The 14,617-nt window shown below is 52.6% G+C and overlaps 2 protein-coding genes across 2 annotated transcripts in view; both read left to right on the forward strand.

Moving 5' to 3' along the window:
• The window catches only part of LOC136107651 (uncharacterized), a 207,289-nt gene that overhangs the window by 107,378 nt on the left and 85,294 nt on the right, over positions 1 to 14,617 (forward strand). The window lies entirely within an intron of this gene.
• Positions 8,247 to 13,149, forward strand: LOC136107985 (protocadherin gamma-A10-like). The gene has a single exon (XM_071814870.1). It carries the CDS (start codon positions 8,678 to 8,680, stop codon positions 11,183 to 11,185), a length of 2,508 nt encoding a protein of 835 aa, XP_071670971.1. The 5' UTR covers positions 8,247 to 8,677; the 3' UTR covers positions 11,186 to 13,149.

Raw genomic sequence — 14,617 nt, forward strand, 5'->3', positions numbered from 1 at the left:
GGAAGGTCACATCTGTTCTAGTTGTCTGAGTGCAGGTGCAATTCCTGCACACACTTTCTCTCTGTTGCTTCTCTGCCTTTTCCCTGCCATATTCTGCATCCTGCAGAGGGAGGTTTGGTTATGGAGAAGGAAAAGCTTCATTCAGCAACGCGCTGTGTCCTGGTGGCTTTTGGTCCAAGGAGGTGAATGTGGGACTGCTGCTCAGCGTTACAGCTGCTGTGGGAGGCAGGAGAAGTGGAGCTACTGCTGACTTGAGTTTTGCTGCACTTATTCTTTCGTCACTTTGTTTTTCATTTTGTTCTCTGACATGGGTTACTGTTTTTCCTGTTAGCATTATCCCTTCTGAATTGATGTGTTGCATTATTAGCAAATGGAAGATTATATTTTTAGCAGGGTCACATGTCTTCCCAGCCACACATGTGCATGTGTAGGGTCAGATTCTCTTGAAATAGAATGTTAATGGCCCCATGTATAACTTGCCTTGACAGGTTAATAATTTGTACTTTTCATGCAGTTTTATTGCTTGTTTCACGTCATTACCTCCTTGCCCATATAATAGCACTTGATCCTATATTGTTTATTATTTATTATAGTTGAAAGTAGTGTGTGAGAAACAGAGTACTACATATTCTTAATAAAGGTACTTGTTAGAGAGGTTCTTTTCTTTTTCTGTGCTCCTTACCAGGCGGTGAGCTGTGTTACTTATAGGACGGGCCTTTTACAGATACAAAATTATTTATATCTTGAATGGCATTCTAGTTTAAACGTTTTTCTCAAGTTTGTCTTTGGTTCACTTAGTTCTCACTCTTCCCTTGTAAGACAGCTTTTTCATTAAAATGTTGTTATTTAGAATGAATGTAAGCTATTATTGGAAATGCAAGGTAGAGTCATCTGTGCCTGTTTTGGGGTGGGTCTTGTACTTGTCTCATGTGTCAGAGTTCCTCACACAGTCTGTTCCTCAGACAGAAGTGACAGCAGTGTCAGTTTTGTGTACCAGAATGCAGTGTGTGTTTTCCACATTGGAGGTACTACTTCCTCAACTGGGAGGCCATTCCCACATGTTCCTGCAAATTCCCTGTTGCTTGTGGGAATTTCCTTGATTGATTCCAAGTGAGCTCCAAGCATTCTGTTGAGGAAGAAGGTGGGAGGGGAGCAATTCCTTGCAATTCCTTGTTGCTGAGTGTTGAATTGTGAAATACATGTGCGCACATGACCACTGTTTGGTCACCTTTGTGGTGATCCACCACTGTGTTCTTCCAAAGACAGAGTGGAGTTGGAGAACTGGATGTTTCCAGACCAAATGTTCTTCTTATAGACTCTATAAACCTTTTATTTGGCCTTTGAACTATGGGTGAAGTGTTATAAAGAAGACAGTGTTGTCACAGTTTCTGCTGGGGGGCATTACAAACAGCATGGCATTTCATGAAAGGTCAAGATATTTGTGCTGTGAAGGGTTATTCATTTGTGCTTTTTATGTCAGCTTACAGCTTGTTTGGTATTGTTGTCCCTCATATAGCAGTGCTTGATCTTTCAATGCTAAGTGTTTAAAATTGATGGAAATGATTTGTGAGGAAGAGAGTAGCAAGCATTCCTAACAGTGTTACTGGTTAGAAAGGTTGTTTTATCCTTCTGTGCTCCTTACCAGCCAGTGAGAACATTTGGAGTCTTACTGCACACGGAAGGATTGTGTGAGGACAAACTTGCTGACCACAAGAAGCCTGTTCACACAGAGCACCTTGTGACCTCTTCAGTCGATGGAGGGTTAATCTCCAAGGCATCATCACTCTCCTGTGTGTACTTTTCATTTGCTTTACTGTTCATCATAATGTCTTTTACAGAGAGGCGTAGTTAGAGGAGGTCTGTAGCCAAGTACATAGCAACAGTATGTCCTAACACTGACAAAATGTTTGTTTCTTACCAGGTAGAATTACTCACAGGATTGCACTATTAGATATATACAGGTATTTTCACTGTGAATGGCTTGTTAATTCAAGATTTTTATAAAATTCTGTTGTTTGTTGCTTTATTTATCACTACTGTCTTACAACACTATTGTCTTGTTTTGATTTACTGTTAATTATTTGAAATGCATGTAAGCAGTACCTTAGTAGTGCAATCACAAAATTTCTGAGGAAGGACGAGATTGTTCATAAATACCTGTTCAGTATGGGTGTATGGGAATTGTGGAAGAATGGTGAGAAAGAGAATTGTAAATAAGCTCAAGCAACTGTTACTGGAGTAGAGAAAAACCACATAAATTCACACATTGTTTTATGGATCTCATGTGCTTGACAAGTAGACCATCTCTGTTAGATAGCATAGGCATGTGAGAAACTCTAAGGCACCTTACTGTTATGCCTGCGATTCCTGCTTTCTTGTGAGAAAGAGCAGAGCACAGAAGACTACACCTGCTTGAAGCCTTGAAATAGAGGTGAACACAGCAGGCCCAGTAATCTACCAGGGCTGAATTCTGTAGTGCCTGTGTCTGTGCTTGTGTCTTTAGATGCTAGGACGTTAGATGCTGTTTTGGAGAGCCCTGGTAGAGGGTTAACTAGAATAAATTTACTCTTTGCAGTTGCATTCATGGCCTTTGGTTGTTTTTGCAGTCTGCCTGTGTTGGCTCACACAATGGGTAAGTGACCCTCTTTTCTGTGTCTCTTCATCTGAACTACACAGTGACTACTTCTTTGTAAGAATAGCCTCGTTGCTGATGAAAAGCCTGTTTTCACAGCCATGTTGTGTCTGTGCAATAGTTTACACTGCTGCAGTGGAAGAAGCTTGTGAAGGAGAAACTGAGTCCTGTAGGCCATGTCTTTGTACATTTCAAGGGAGCAGCAAGAGTGGCATAATGAGGAACTGAGTTACCACCAGGAACCTCTGAATGTGCACAGTAGTCATCCATAGAGTCATCTCTTGTTTGGATCAATCAGAGTTTAGGGAAGTCTGCTCTACCTGTAGTTTCCAAATTCGTGGTCTGTGTAGCACTTGAAATGATGCAGCTGGTCATAAAGTGCCCCGTTCTCTCCATGCCCATGAACCAAGATTTGCTGGTTTTCAAGAGACTCTTGCATTCTGATATTTCCTTTGGTTGTTGAGAAAAGGTGGTATTATCGTACAAAGAGGTACTGAAGAGGATCAAGTACTTTTCATAGGTGATGAAAGTTTTATCCTTCAATTTTCTGACAACCCCACACCTGGAGTGTTCTTTGTATTAAGGGTGCAAATCGTTGTCTTGGTGTGATAGGCAAACTGCCTTCTCTAGTGCTGTCCTTCTGACTGGTAATTGTAGTATGCTGGGCACGTGGGAACCTTTCTGCTGCAAGTCCATGTTACTAGATGTGCATAATTACCTTGTTCACTAAAGGAGGTAATTTTGAATAAATGCTTTCAGACGAAGTCTGGAGTTTCCTTTCTACAAGACCTTCTCGTCTGAAGTATGCTACAGTTACTGCTCCTCACAGCTCGTACAATTGAAATAAAAGAGTTGGAAAGATAAGTTGCAGCAAGAGTAGAAGCTGTTGATAGATGTCGGACATTTACTGCACAGTGCACCTGTGCTCTGCTGTACGAAATCTGCTTACTCCTTCACTGCTCGGGAACATGTTCCCCGCCAGACTCTTCACTTCAACGATGAACAACAGAGCTGCCTGGTTCGCCTTGCCAACGATATGATCAAAGTCGCCAATCTGAAAGCCGAATCTCGCTTTTCCATAGCCGATGGCACCGACTCGCGGCAGTTGCTGACAGCGCGGCTCGGAGCGCAGGGACCGGAGCTCCAGCCGGCATCAGGCGGCTGCGGTGTCGTCGCGGCACCTCCGGGTGCCGCTGTTGGCCGAGGCGGAGCAGCGCTGGTGCCGGAACCGCAGCCGGAGCCGCCGCAGCGTCCTGCCCCCGCAGGCTGCTCACTCGCCCGGCGCCGACCAGAGCTGCAGCGGCACGGGCAGCAGCGGCGAGAGGCGGCGCGGACTGGGGAGCAGCGGCGTCCGAACCGGCGCCCATATCGCTCTCTGCCCTCCGGTGGCCCCCGCCCTTATTGGGAGAGGGGCTGAAAGGAGAGAGGACACCGACAGGAGGGAGGAGAGCGGCAAGTGCTGCCGAGAATGGTGGGCGGGCAGAGGCGGCGAGCCGGCGGGCGAGTGCTGCTGCCCGCATTGCTGCTGGGCTTGTGCTGGCGGGCGGCGGCGGAGCGGCTCCGTTATACCATCCCCGAGGAGCTGGGCAGAGGCTCGCTGGTGGGGCCGCTGGCGCGGGACCTGGGGCTGAGCCCGGCAGACTTGCCGACACGCAAGCTGCGGCTGGCGTCTGCGGCGAAAAGACAGCTGAAATACTTCACGGTGAGCGGGGAGAACGGGAACCTGTACGTGAGCGAGAGGCTGGACCGGGAGGAGATGTGCGGCGAGGCGGCGTCCTGCTCCGTCAGCTTCGAGGCGCTGGTGCAGAACCCTCTCAACGTTTTCCACGTTGAGGTGGCCATCCAGGACGTCAACGACAACTCCCCGGCCTTCAGCAAGGCGGCTCTGGACCTCGAGATCAATGAGTTCACATCTCCCGGGGCACGTTTTCCACTGGAGATGGCCCGAGACGCGGACGTGGGCAGCAACTCGTTGCTGACTTACCAGCTCACTGACAACCCGGCTTTCACTCTGGCCGTGAAGGAGAGTACGGTGGGAAAGAAGAATCCGGAATTAGTGCTGGAGAGAGCACTGGACCGGGAGAAGCAGAGCTCCTTCCAGCTGGTGCTCACAGCGGTGGATGGCGGGAACCCCGTGAGGTCCGGGACTGTTCAGGTTCGCATCAACGTGACAGACGCCAACGACAACGCACCCGTATTCACTAAAAGCGTCTACGAGGCGCGAGTGCAGGAGAATGTGCCGGCGGGTTCGCTGGTGCTGCAGGTGCGGGCCACGGATGCGGACGCGGGCTCCAACGGGCGGGTGTCCTACTCCTTCGGCAACGTCCCAGATGGCGTCCGCGCGTTGTTCAATGTCGACAGCGAGAGTGGAGAGGTCTGGACGGCGGGGCCCCTCGACTTCGAGGAGAAGAGCAAACACAGCTTCGGTCTGGAGGCAAGGGATGGCGGCGGGCTCACCGGTCACTGCGAAGTGCACATAGACATCACGGACGAGAACGACAACGCTCCCGAAATCACGATACTGTCAGTGTCGAGCCCGGTGCCCGAGGACGCACCGGCCGGCACGGTGGTGGCCCTGCTGAACGTGAAGGACCCGGACTCCAGGGAGAACGGAGAGGTGTCGTGTGAGCTGTCGGGAGAGACGCCGTTGTCACTCCTGTCGTCGTCGGGCGGCTCGTACAAGGTGGTGACGGCGAGTGCACTGGACCGGGAGCAGGCGGCCGAGCACCGGGTGACGGTGGTTGCCAGGGACCGGGGCCGGCCGGCGCTGTCGAGCCAAATGACGCTGGTGCTGGAGGTGTCGGACGTGAACGACAACGCGCCGGTGTTCGAGGAGGCCGCCTACAGCGCCTACGTGGCGGAGAACAACGCGGCAGGCGCGCCAATACTGCGCGTGCTCGCGCGTGACCCTGACGCGGGCGCCAATGGGCGTGTGAGCTACTGGCTGGCGGGCGGCAGCGCGGGCGCGGCGGACGCGGCGACGTACGTGTCGGTGGAGGCGCGGAGCGGCGCGCTGTACGCGCAGCGCTCCTTCGACTACGAGCAGTGCCGCGAGTTCGCCGTGGTCGTGCGGGCGCAGGACGGCGGGGAGCCGGCGCGGAGCTCGACGGCGACGGTGCGCGTCTTCGTGCTGGACCGCAACGACAACGCGCCGCGGGTGCTCTGGCCGGCGCCGGAAGCGGGAGAGAGAGTGCCGGGGTCGACACCGGCGCTGGAGCCGTTCGAGGTGGTGCCGCGTTCGGCCGAGGCCGGGTACCTGGTGGCCAAGGTGGTGGCGGTGGACGCGGACGCGGGGCGCAACGCGTGGCTGTCGTACGAGCTGGTGCAGGCGTCGGAGCCGGCGCTGTTCCGCGTGGGGCTGCACAGCGGCGAGGTGCGCACGGCGCGGGCCGTGTCGGAGAGGGACGCGGCCAAGCAGCGGCTGGTGGCCGTGGTGAAGGATCACGGGCAGCCGGCGCTGTCGGCCACGGCCAAGCTGCACGTGGTGCTGGCCGAGAGCTTGCAGGAGGCGCTGCCGGAGCTGAGCGAGCGGGCAGCGAGCGCCGACTCGCCGGCGGAGCTGCAGTTCTACCTGGTGCTGGCGCTGGCGCTGCTGTCCGCCCTGTTCCTGCTGAGCGTGGCGCTGGCCGTGCTGGCGCGGCTGCGCCGGGCCGGGCCGCCCGCCGTCCTGCGCTGCCTGGGCGCGCAGCGCTTGTCCGTGGCCGGCGCCGCCTTCCCGGCCGACTTCTGCGAGGGCACCTTGCCCTACTCCTACAACCTGTGCGTGGCGCCGGGCCGCGCTGTGGCCGAGGCCGCTTGGCTGCCGCCGCCGCTGCCCAGCCTGCCCGCGGAGGAGCTTCTGGGCGGGGAGCCCAGCGGGAAACGGAGCCCGAGCAGCAACGCTGGCGCAGGAGAGCCACTCGCCGACTCCGACGCACCGCAGGTCTGTAAACCCTCGCTCTTTCGCCGTTTTCCCCTGACCTTTTCTTAATTTTCGTTCCGTTTCCCCTGTTTTTTCCCGAGTGGTGAGAATGAGGATTACTAGTCCTTCTCTTCGTGAAGAAATGAAAGGTCGGGCTATTCGTTTCCCACTCCCAGCAAGCATCTCGTTACGTTACGTTTTGTTTCTTCGGTGTTTACAAGTTCGGGTTCAGCTGAGAGGTGTTGTTGTTGTTTCTGTCCTCATTATCTTGAACATGGCCTGCGTAGTTTATGTTATGCAGCTGTATTTGTCTCCCACATTGTTGTTCGCTTTATCTGTAGCTGCACCAACAGTTCAATGCAATTCAGTTGCTCTTGTCCAGTTAACAGGCGTATAAGAAGAAGTTGGACATGGACAGTTTGTTGTATGGCTGCAATGACTCCTCATTGGGTTATGCGAGATACAGAATAGGTACAGGAGGCAAGGCAGATATATGTGCTATTCTTCTTGCTGTACTCGCAATGCAATTTCCACGAAGTGAAGTATTTAAAGAAGAGTTCCTGCTACTTGGGCTAATGAGTCTGATATATCTTGTTCTCCGGGGCTGTGATTATCACGTTTTGTATTTCAGACCCAGTTTTCTTTTGCTCTCCCTGTGTCAGCCATTTTAACATAGCCACTATAAACATTCATGGGGGGAATTATGGTTTCGTAGAAATAGGAAAAGACTGTAATATTCGGCACCTTAAAATAAGAAAAAATGTTTCAATTTTTATATTTAACATAATTAACAAGTATCTCTCCCGATGCAGAAGAAAGAACACTTTATTCAGTACCATAACGTAACAATATTGTGTAATATAATAATACTGTGTTCAGTTTTGGGCCTCTCACTACAGTAAAGACATTGATGTGCTGAAGCACGTCCAAAGAAGAGCAACGAAGCTGGTAATGGGTCTGGCGCACAGGTCTGCTGAGGAACAGCTGAGGAAACTTGGGCTGTTTAGTTTAGAGAAAATGAAGCTGAGGGAGACCATATCGTTCTCTACGACTACCTGAAAGGAGGTTGCAGCGTGTTTTTTTCCGAAGTACAAGAGCTAGGAAAAGAAGAAATACCCCAAGGTTTACCAGGGGAGGCTTAGATTGGCTATTAGGATATTATTCACTGAAAAGTGTGCTCAGGCATTGGAACAGGCTGTCCAGGGAAGTGCTGGAGTCACCATCTCTGGACATATTTAAAAGACGTGTAGATGTACTGATTAGGGACGTGGTTTAGCGGCGGACTTGGCAGTATTAGGTTAATGGTTGGACACAATGATCTTGAAGGTCTTTTCCGAACTAAAGGAATCTAACAGGCACCGTTGAAAAGCACGGCTTAGAGAAAACCCGATAAGGAAATCACAGGTGTCTATTTCAGGGAGCATCTTCATTGTTGCTATTGATTGGGGTGTGGAGGAACTAATGGGGCTGTATGACACAGTTTTGATCTGCAGAATGAGTGAGAGAAACATAATGCAAACACGACTGCTACAAAAAGAGGTGCAACTCGTGGAAGTTGCACAGTTGATTTCGCGCTACTGCGATAAGACTCGTAATATTCTACACGTCATGTTTTGCCTTACATTAAGTGCCCTCACAGATGCGTTTTTCCCGTGCTGTTGAAATAACATAACCACGGGAGGTCTCGTATTTCCTCCTTGTGATCACATCGAGGATCAAGGAATATCTCGTCTGGAGCAAAGCCGACGCAGGAGAACACCTCTGGAGAAAAGCGATGTCACCGTGGCCACTGTCCCGTGGCCGCGAGCTGTGGGTGGGACAGGGCTGGCGGGAAGAGCCGGTCAGCGCTCGGTGTATGCAGTGCCGAGTGGAGGCTGCAGGCGCCGCTGTTGACCGAGGAGGAGCGAGAGGAAGACCGGAGCGCTGAAGGCAGCCCCGCCCGCTGCGGCCGGGCTCGCTCGCTCGCTCTCTGGCTGGCTCGGTGTCCGGGCGGTCTGCGAGCTTCTTCGCGGTTTGGAGCCGTGCTGCAGCGAGGCGGAGGGGCCGGCGGCGGCGGCCGGGAGCAGCGAAACAGGGGTCGGAAGCAAGAGGTGTCGGCGCGGAGCTGCCGTTGTTGGTGCGGTGCCGGCGAGTCCGCGGTGGAGATGTGGGTGGTGGGGAGGCACTGGGGCCGGCGGGAGCGAGCCCTGCTGTGGGGCGTGCTGGTGGCGACGTGGGACGCGGCGTGGGGGCAGCTGCGATACTCGGTTCCTGAGGAGGTGCCGAAGGGCTCGTTCGTGGGTGATGTGGCCAAGGACCTGGGGCTGCAGCTGCCGACACTCCAAGACCGCGGCGTCCGCGTCATAGACAGAGGAAGGACGCAATATTTCGCCCTGCACGGGAAGACGGGACATTTAGTGACGGCGGAGAGGATAGACAGAGAGCAACTCTGCACGACTGTGCAGCAATGCGTGCTGCGCTGTGAGGTAATAGTGGAAGGAGAAATGCAGATTTACGAAATCGAAGTGGAGATCACGGACATTAACGACAACGCCCCCAGCTTCAAGGAAGTTGTGCTGGAAGAGAAAATAAGCGAGGTGACAGCCCCAGGATCGAGATTTCCCCTGGCTGGGGCTCACGACCCGGACTCGGGATCGAATTCTGTGCAGAGCTACGAGCTAAGTGGCGACAAGCACTTCTCGCTGGCCGTGCAGACGGGTCCCGGCGGGGATCAGCGTCCCGAGCTGGTGCTGGCGAAGGCGCTGGACCGAGAAGAGGCGGCGTTTCACGAGCTGGTGCTGAGGGCGAGCGACGGTGGCGAGCCGGCGCGGACGGGCACGGCGCGGATCCGCGTGGTGGTGCTGGACGCCAATGACAACGCACCCGTGTTCAGCCAGGCGGAGTACACGGTGCGTGTGCCGGAGGACGTGCCCGTGGGTTCCACCCTCGTCATGGTCACGGCCACCGATGCCGACGAGGGGCTCAACGGGCACGTGGAATACTTACTGAAGAAAATCACAGAGATAGCCTCCCAGATTTTCCAGTTAGACTCTCAAACGGGAGCAATCACGCTGGTGCGGAGCCTGGACTTCGAAGATGGTGACACCTACGAGGTGGAGGTACAGGCACGGGACGCAGGAGGGCTTTTCGACACGGCAAAAGTTGCGATCACAGTGACTGACGTTAATGATAACCCACCTGAACTGACAGTGATGTCTCAGCTGAGCGAGGTCTCTGAGGACTCCCCGTCGGGGACCGTTGTGGCCCTGCTGCACGTGCAAGACCGGGACTCGGGACCTAACGGCGAGGTTCGGTGCTCTCTGGAGGGGGACGTCCCATTCCGGCTGCACAGCTCGCGGAGCAGCTACTACAGCGTGGTGACGGCTCGGGAGCTGGACCGGGAGCAGGTGTCGGAGTACAACGTGACGGTGCGGGCAGCAGACGGCGGATCGCCGGCGCTGTGGAGCAGCGCGGTGCTGTGGCTGCGAGTGCTGGACGTGAACGACAACACGCCGGTGTTTACGGAGGCGCGCTACAGCGCCCGTCTGCCCGAGAACAACGCGGCGGGCGCGCTGGTGCTGAGGGTGCAGGCGTGGGACGCGGACTGGGGGCAGAACGCGCGCGTGCGATACCTGCTGGGAGAGGGGCGTGTGCGGGGCGCGCCGCTGTCGTCGTACGTGTCGGTGGAGGCGGAGACGGGCGCGCTGTACGCGCTGCGCTCGTTCGACTACGAGGAGGTGCGCGAGGTGGAGCTGTGGGTGCGGGCGGAGGACGGCGGCGCGCCGGCGCTGAGCAGCAACGTGTCGGTGCGGCTGGTGATCGTGGACGAGAACGACAACGCGCCGCAGGTGCTGTACCCGCCGGCGGCGCCGCTTGCGGCGGGCGCGGGCTGGGCGGGCGTGGAGCTGGCGCCGCGCTCGGCGGAGCCCGGGGCGCTGGTGGCCAAGGTGGTGGCGGTGGACGCGGACGCGGGGCAGAACGCGTGGCTGTCGTACGAGCTGGCCAAGGCGACGGAGCCGGGGCTGTTCCGCGTGGGGCTGCATAGCGGCGAGGTGCGCACGGCGCGCTTCCCGCTGGCCCGCGACGCGGCGCGGCAGAGCCTGGTGGTGGTGGTGAAGGACCACGGGCGGCCGGCGCTGTCGGCCACGGCCACGCTGACGGTGGTGCTGGCCGAGAGCGTGGCCGAGCTGCTGGCGGAGCTGGGCAGCGCGGCATCGGCGGCGACGCCGGGCGAGCCGGCCGGCAGCCTGACGCGCTGGCTGGTGCTGGCCGTGGCGGCCGTGTCCTGCCTCTTCCTCGCCTTCCTGCTGCTGGTGCTGGCGCTGCGCCTGCGGCGCTGGCGCCGCTCGCAGCTCCTGGCGGCGGGCAGTGGCGCCCTCCGCGGCGTGCCGGCCTCGCACTTCGTGGGCATCGACGGCGTCCGCGCCTTCCTGCACTCCTACTCGCACGAGGTGTCGCTCACGGCCGACTCGCGCAAGAGCCAGCTCCGCTTCTCGGGCGCCAGCTGCTGCGACACCCTCCCGGCCCGCCCGCCGCCCGACGAGCCCGCTCCGCTGCTCGGGGAGGACCCCGCTGCTCCCCCGGTGAGTTCCGATGGCCGCCCTTTCTCCGTGACGCTTCCCTCCGCTGCTGCCTTACCCTTTCCCCGCCGTGTTCTGCTGCGTCCTGCCTAGGGAGGTTTGATTAAAGGGAAGGCAAAATCTTTGTTCGTCAATGCGCTGTAACCTGGTGGCTCTTTCGTCGGGGAGTTGAACTTGGGATCATTGCTCAGTGTCACATTTGGTGTTGCAGGCAGGAGAAGTGGGGTGCTGTTGGCTTGAATTTCGTTTGAGGAGGAATTTGGGTTTTGATCACATGCTTGATCATTTCTCATTTTTCCTCTCAGAACTTTTTTTCTAGACATTGTTCGTTCTTTTGAACGGTTCTGTTATTCACAAATTGAAATTCGTGTTTTTAGCACCTTCAGATGTCTTCTCGATATAAACAGCTGTATCCTATCAGCAATTACTAACCGAAGCATTCGCAAGCAGTGGAGTACTCCCGACTCAGTGCTCTCCTTAAACAAAGATAATAACTATGTGAGGGAGTTCCTCTCCTTGTAGTTTGAGCATCCTGGAACATGCATAATTAGTTGAGATTTTTAAATATATATATTATATGATATATTCATTTATTATAATATATATTTTTAATATATTTTTAATATGAACTTTGTTCATTACAAGCTTATTCTCATACTAGAAATCATGCCCACAGGTGCCAAGACTCTGTGTTTATATTTGGTTACTACATATCGGGTAAAGAATCCTGCTTTTGAGACAACAGTACAATAGTGATGTATGTTGAAGATAAATTGTTTGGGGAACTGGCCTTTTGATGACACGTGACTGTAAATTTAGAGGGTCAAAGAAAACCATGCAAGGTGTGAAGGGCTGGAGATGAGACCTGCGTGAGCTGTGTGAGAGAGGCTATTGAAGGACACAGGAGATTTACTCCAGCTGTACTTGGAGACCTGGGAGGTTATTCCTGTGCAGTGGCATGTTGCCATCGGTTTTGAACAGCTTAATTCTGGACTTATTACAAATGTCATAATGGGAGCTTTGGGAGGAACAAACTGTGTACTCATTACCTGCTAAATAACTGAACTATCTATCTTCTCTAAGTACCATAATATAGAAGAGTCTATTGTCATCCCTTCTGTTCTGGAGATGTTATTTTCATGCGTTGCTTGTTATAGTGATCTGAAGGTGGGCCTCTGTATCTGGTAACGAGTGGAAGGGTTTATTGCTGGCCTTTAGAATGAGTCTGAAGGTGTCTTGGTTTTGGATATCGTGCTCCTCACATTCCATCTGGCCAAGTTGTGGGTTCACCGGTTTGCTTTCTTATTGCATGATGTTTCCTGTGAATGACAGTTATTGTACACACACTGTATGTTAAAATTTTACCATTGTGAGCCTTCCAAACTACCCATGTGCTGAATAGGGGTCATGGTGTCTTTGAGCTGATATTTGGATGACTGGGTTATTATTTGACCTGCATGTCACTTATGCATGTGAGAAAATTGGAAGTCTAATTGAACATCTCTTTGCAGGCATTGATGTTGTGATCCTTATTCTCAGATCAGGAGAAGCTGTACATGCAACTTTTCTTTCAGTGCTGTCCGTGTGTAAAGCTAGCTTTTCTACTGCAAGGTGCTTGGGTAGGGAGAAAAATTCTGTCTGTCCAGAGATAGGGCAGGTGAAAACATTTGCTGTGGTATAGTTCAAAGTGTCTGAAAGACAGCTTTAAAGGTTCTGTTTTTTTCTAGTCATTAGATGGGGCCCGCAATACTGGTTTCATGTATTTCCCCTTTTTTATTCTCCAAAGAACCGAGGAACTGTGCCTACCATCTGTGATGTGAGATCCTGTGTGAGTCTCCTGTGAACTTTTTACCAACTAGATGCCTTTCTTGTGCACCTGCTACAGCTGGCATAACCTGAAATGTTAAGCTATGATTCCTTCACTTGTGTAAGTTTCCCATTCTTGCCTTGTTTGTTGTCCAGGTCTAGAACACGGCCTCATTGTGTGTGGTGACCCTGAAAACAGTAAATGTTCTCTTTAATTGTTGAGCTGGGGGAGCGGTTTACACCCATACCTTGAGGGAGTTCACCTTCCAGGACAGAGACTTTGATACGTTTAGGTTTCCCTACCGTGTCACTGAATGAAATGCTCTTTCACCTCTGGCTGTCACAGTCAGAACACTGGATATTGTCTATGATTCAACTAGAGGCTGTGAGTGTAGAGTACGGAGGGTGTGAGGATGGATTCTAACCAGGAAAATGGGTGGGTCAGTGTGGTTTTGGCTGAGCAATGTTTTGATTTCACAGCTGGTGCCAAGGCCCACGCTGTGTTTGCTGTGATCCTGGATTCCCTGCCCTGACAGGCAATGGTAGTTCTGTAATCCTAAAGTGTTTGCACAATAACTGTGCATGTGGAATGGTGATCCATGTGTAGATGGCTTATAATTCCTGTGTGGAATCTTTATCCATCTGTATCTCCCTGTAAGTTTGCAACGTAGACTTAGTTCATAGCTGTAATTATACTTCCTTTCAGGTCTTTGTTTCCTGAAGGTGTGATTTGTTTTCCCCATTTCTGGACAGTGTTTTTGCATTTGAAAGTGTGAGTGTTGTTTTGCAGGAAATACTTCCTTCAACCATCTCAGACAGAGTTTTAGTTGTGAGGAAAATGAAGTAGAAGCTAAAAGATAATCTGTTCTTCTTTCTCAGAAGATTTAGCTAGAGAACAATGATAAGGTGTTTATACATATGGTGTCCTATCTGTGGGAGATGAGTAGGTCACATATTAGAAGAATTGCTGAGAGCTGATGGCTGTTTCTTAAAATGAAACCCCCTGTATTATAGTCCAGAGTGAGTCTTTAGGGTTACACTTGCAGCTTGAGGCTTCAATGACTTCCAGGTTCTCTCAGGAATGGATTTCAATGCCTGTAGTGATGTCTTAAAAGTCCTCCCAGGAAGTTTCTCTGACAACACTTTCTTCTCTAATGCTTCCTTGCCTTGCTTGTCTGATTTATGGCTTTAGTTTTCTTTCCCTGGTCTCCTATGTATTTAGCTTTACCTTTAATTATCAACATAGCTTCATCGAGCTACGTGTCAAGTGTGCATGCCTCTTGCTCATGCTGCAGTGAATGCGAAAGGCAGATTTGAGACTGCCTTTCTTTTCAGTTATTGTGGATGGGTGATATATGACCACAAGTAGGATTTGTATCTCTATGGAACCATGTGTGTGATAGAAGAGAAAGTAGATTCCCCTTAAGACAGGGGTGTGGGATTGTTGTTCGCATTACAGCTGGTGTACGAGGCAGGAGAAATGAGGTTTTCATTGCACAGTTGTTATTTAGGATGAATGCAAGCCAGTACTGGAAATGAAAGGTAAAGTCATCTGTGCCTGCTTTAGGGTGGGTCTTGTCTCATGTGTCAGAGTTGCTCACACAGCCGGTTCCTCAGCCAGCAGTGACAGCAGTGTCAATTTTGTGTACCAGAATGCAATGTGTGTTTTCCACATTGGAGGTACTTTTTCCTTAACTGGGAGGCCGTTCCCACATGTTG

The sequence above is a fragment of the Patagioenas fasciata genome, chromosome 14, assembly GCF_037038585.1.
Source record: "Patagioenas fasciata isolate bPatFas1 chromosome 14, bPatFas1.hap1, whole genome shotgun sequence".
NCBI classification, from domain to species: Eukaryota; Metazoa; Chordata; class Aves; order Columbiformes; family Columbidae; genus Patagioenas; species Patagioenas fasciata.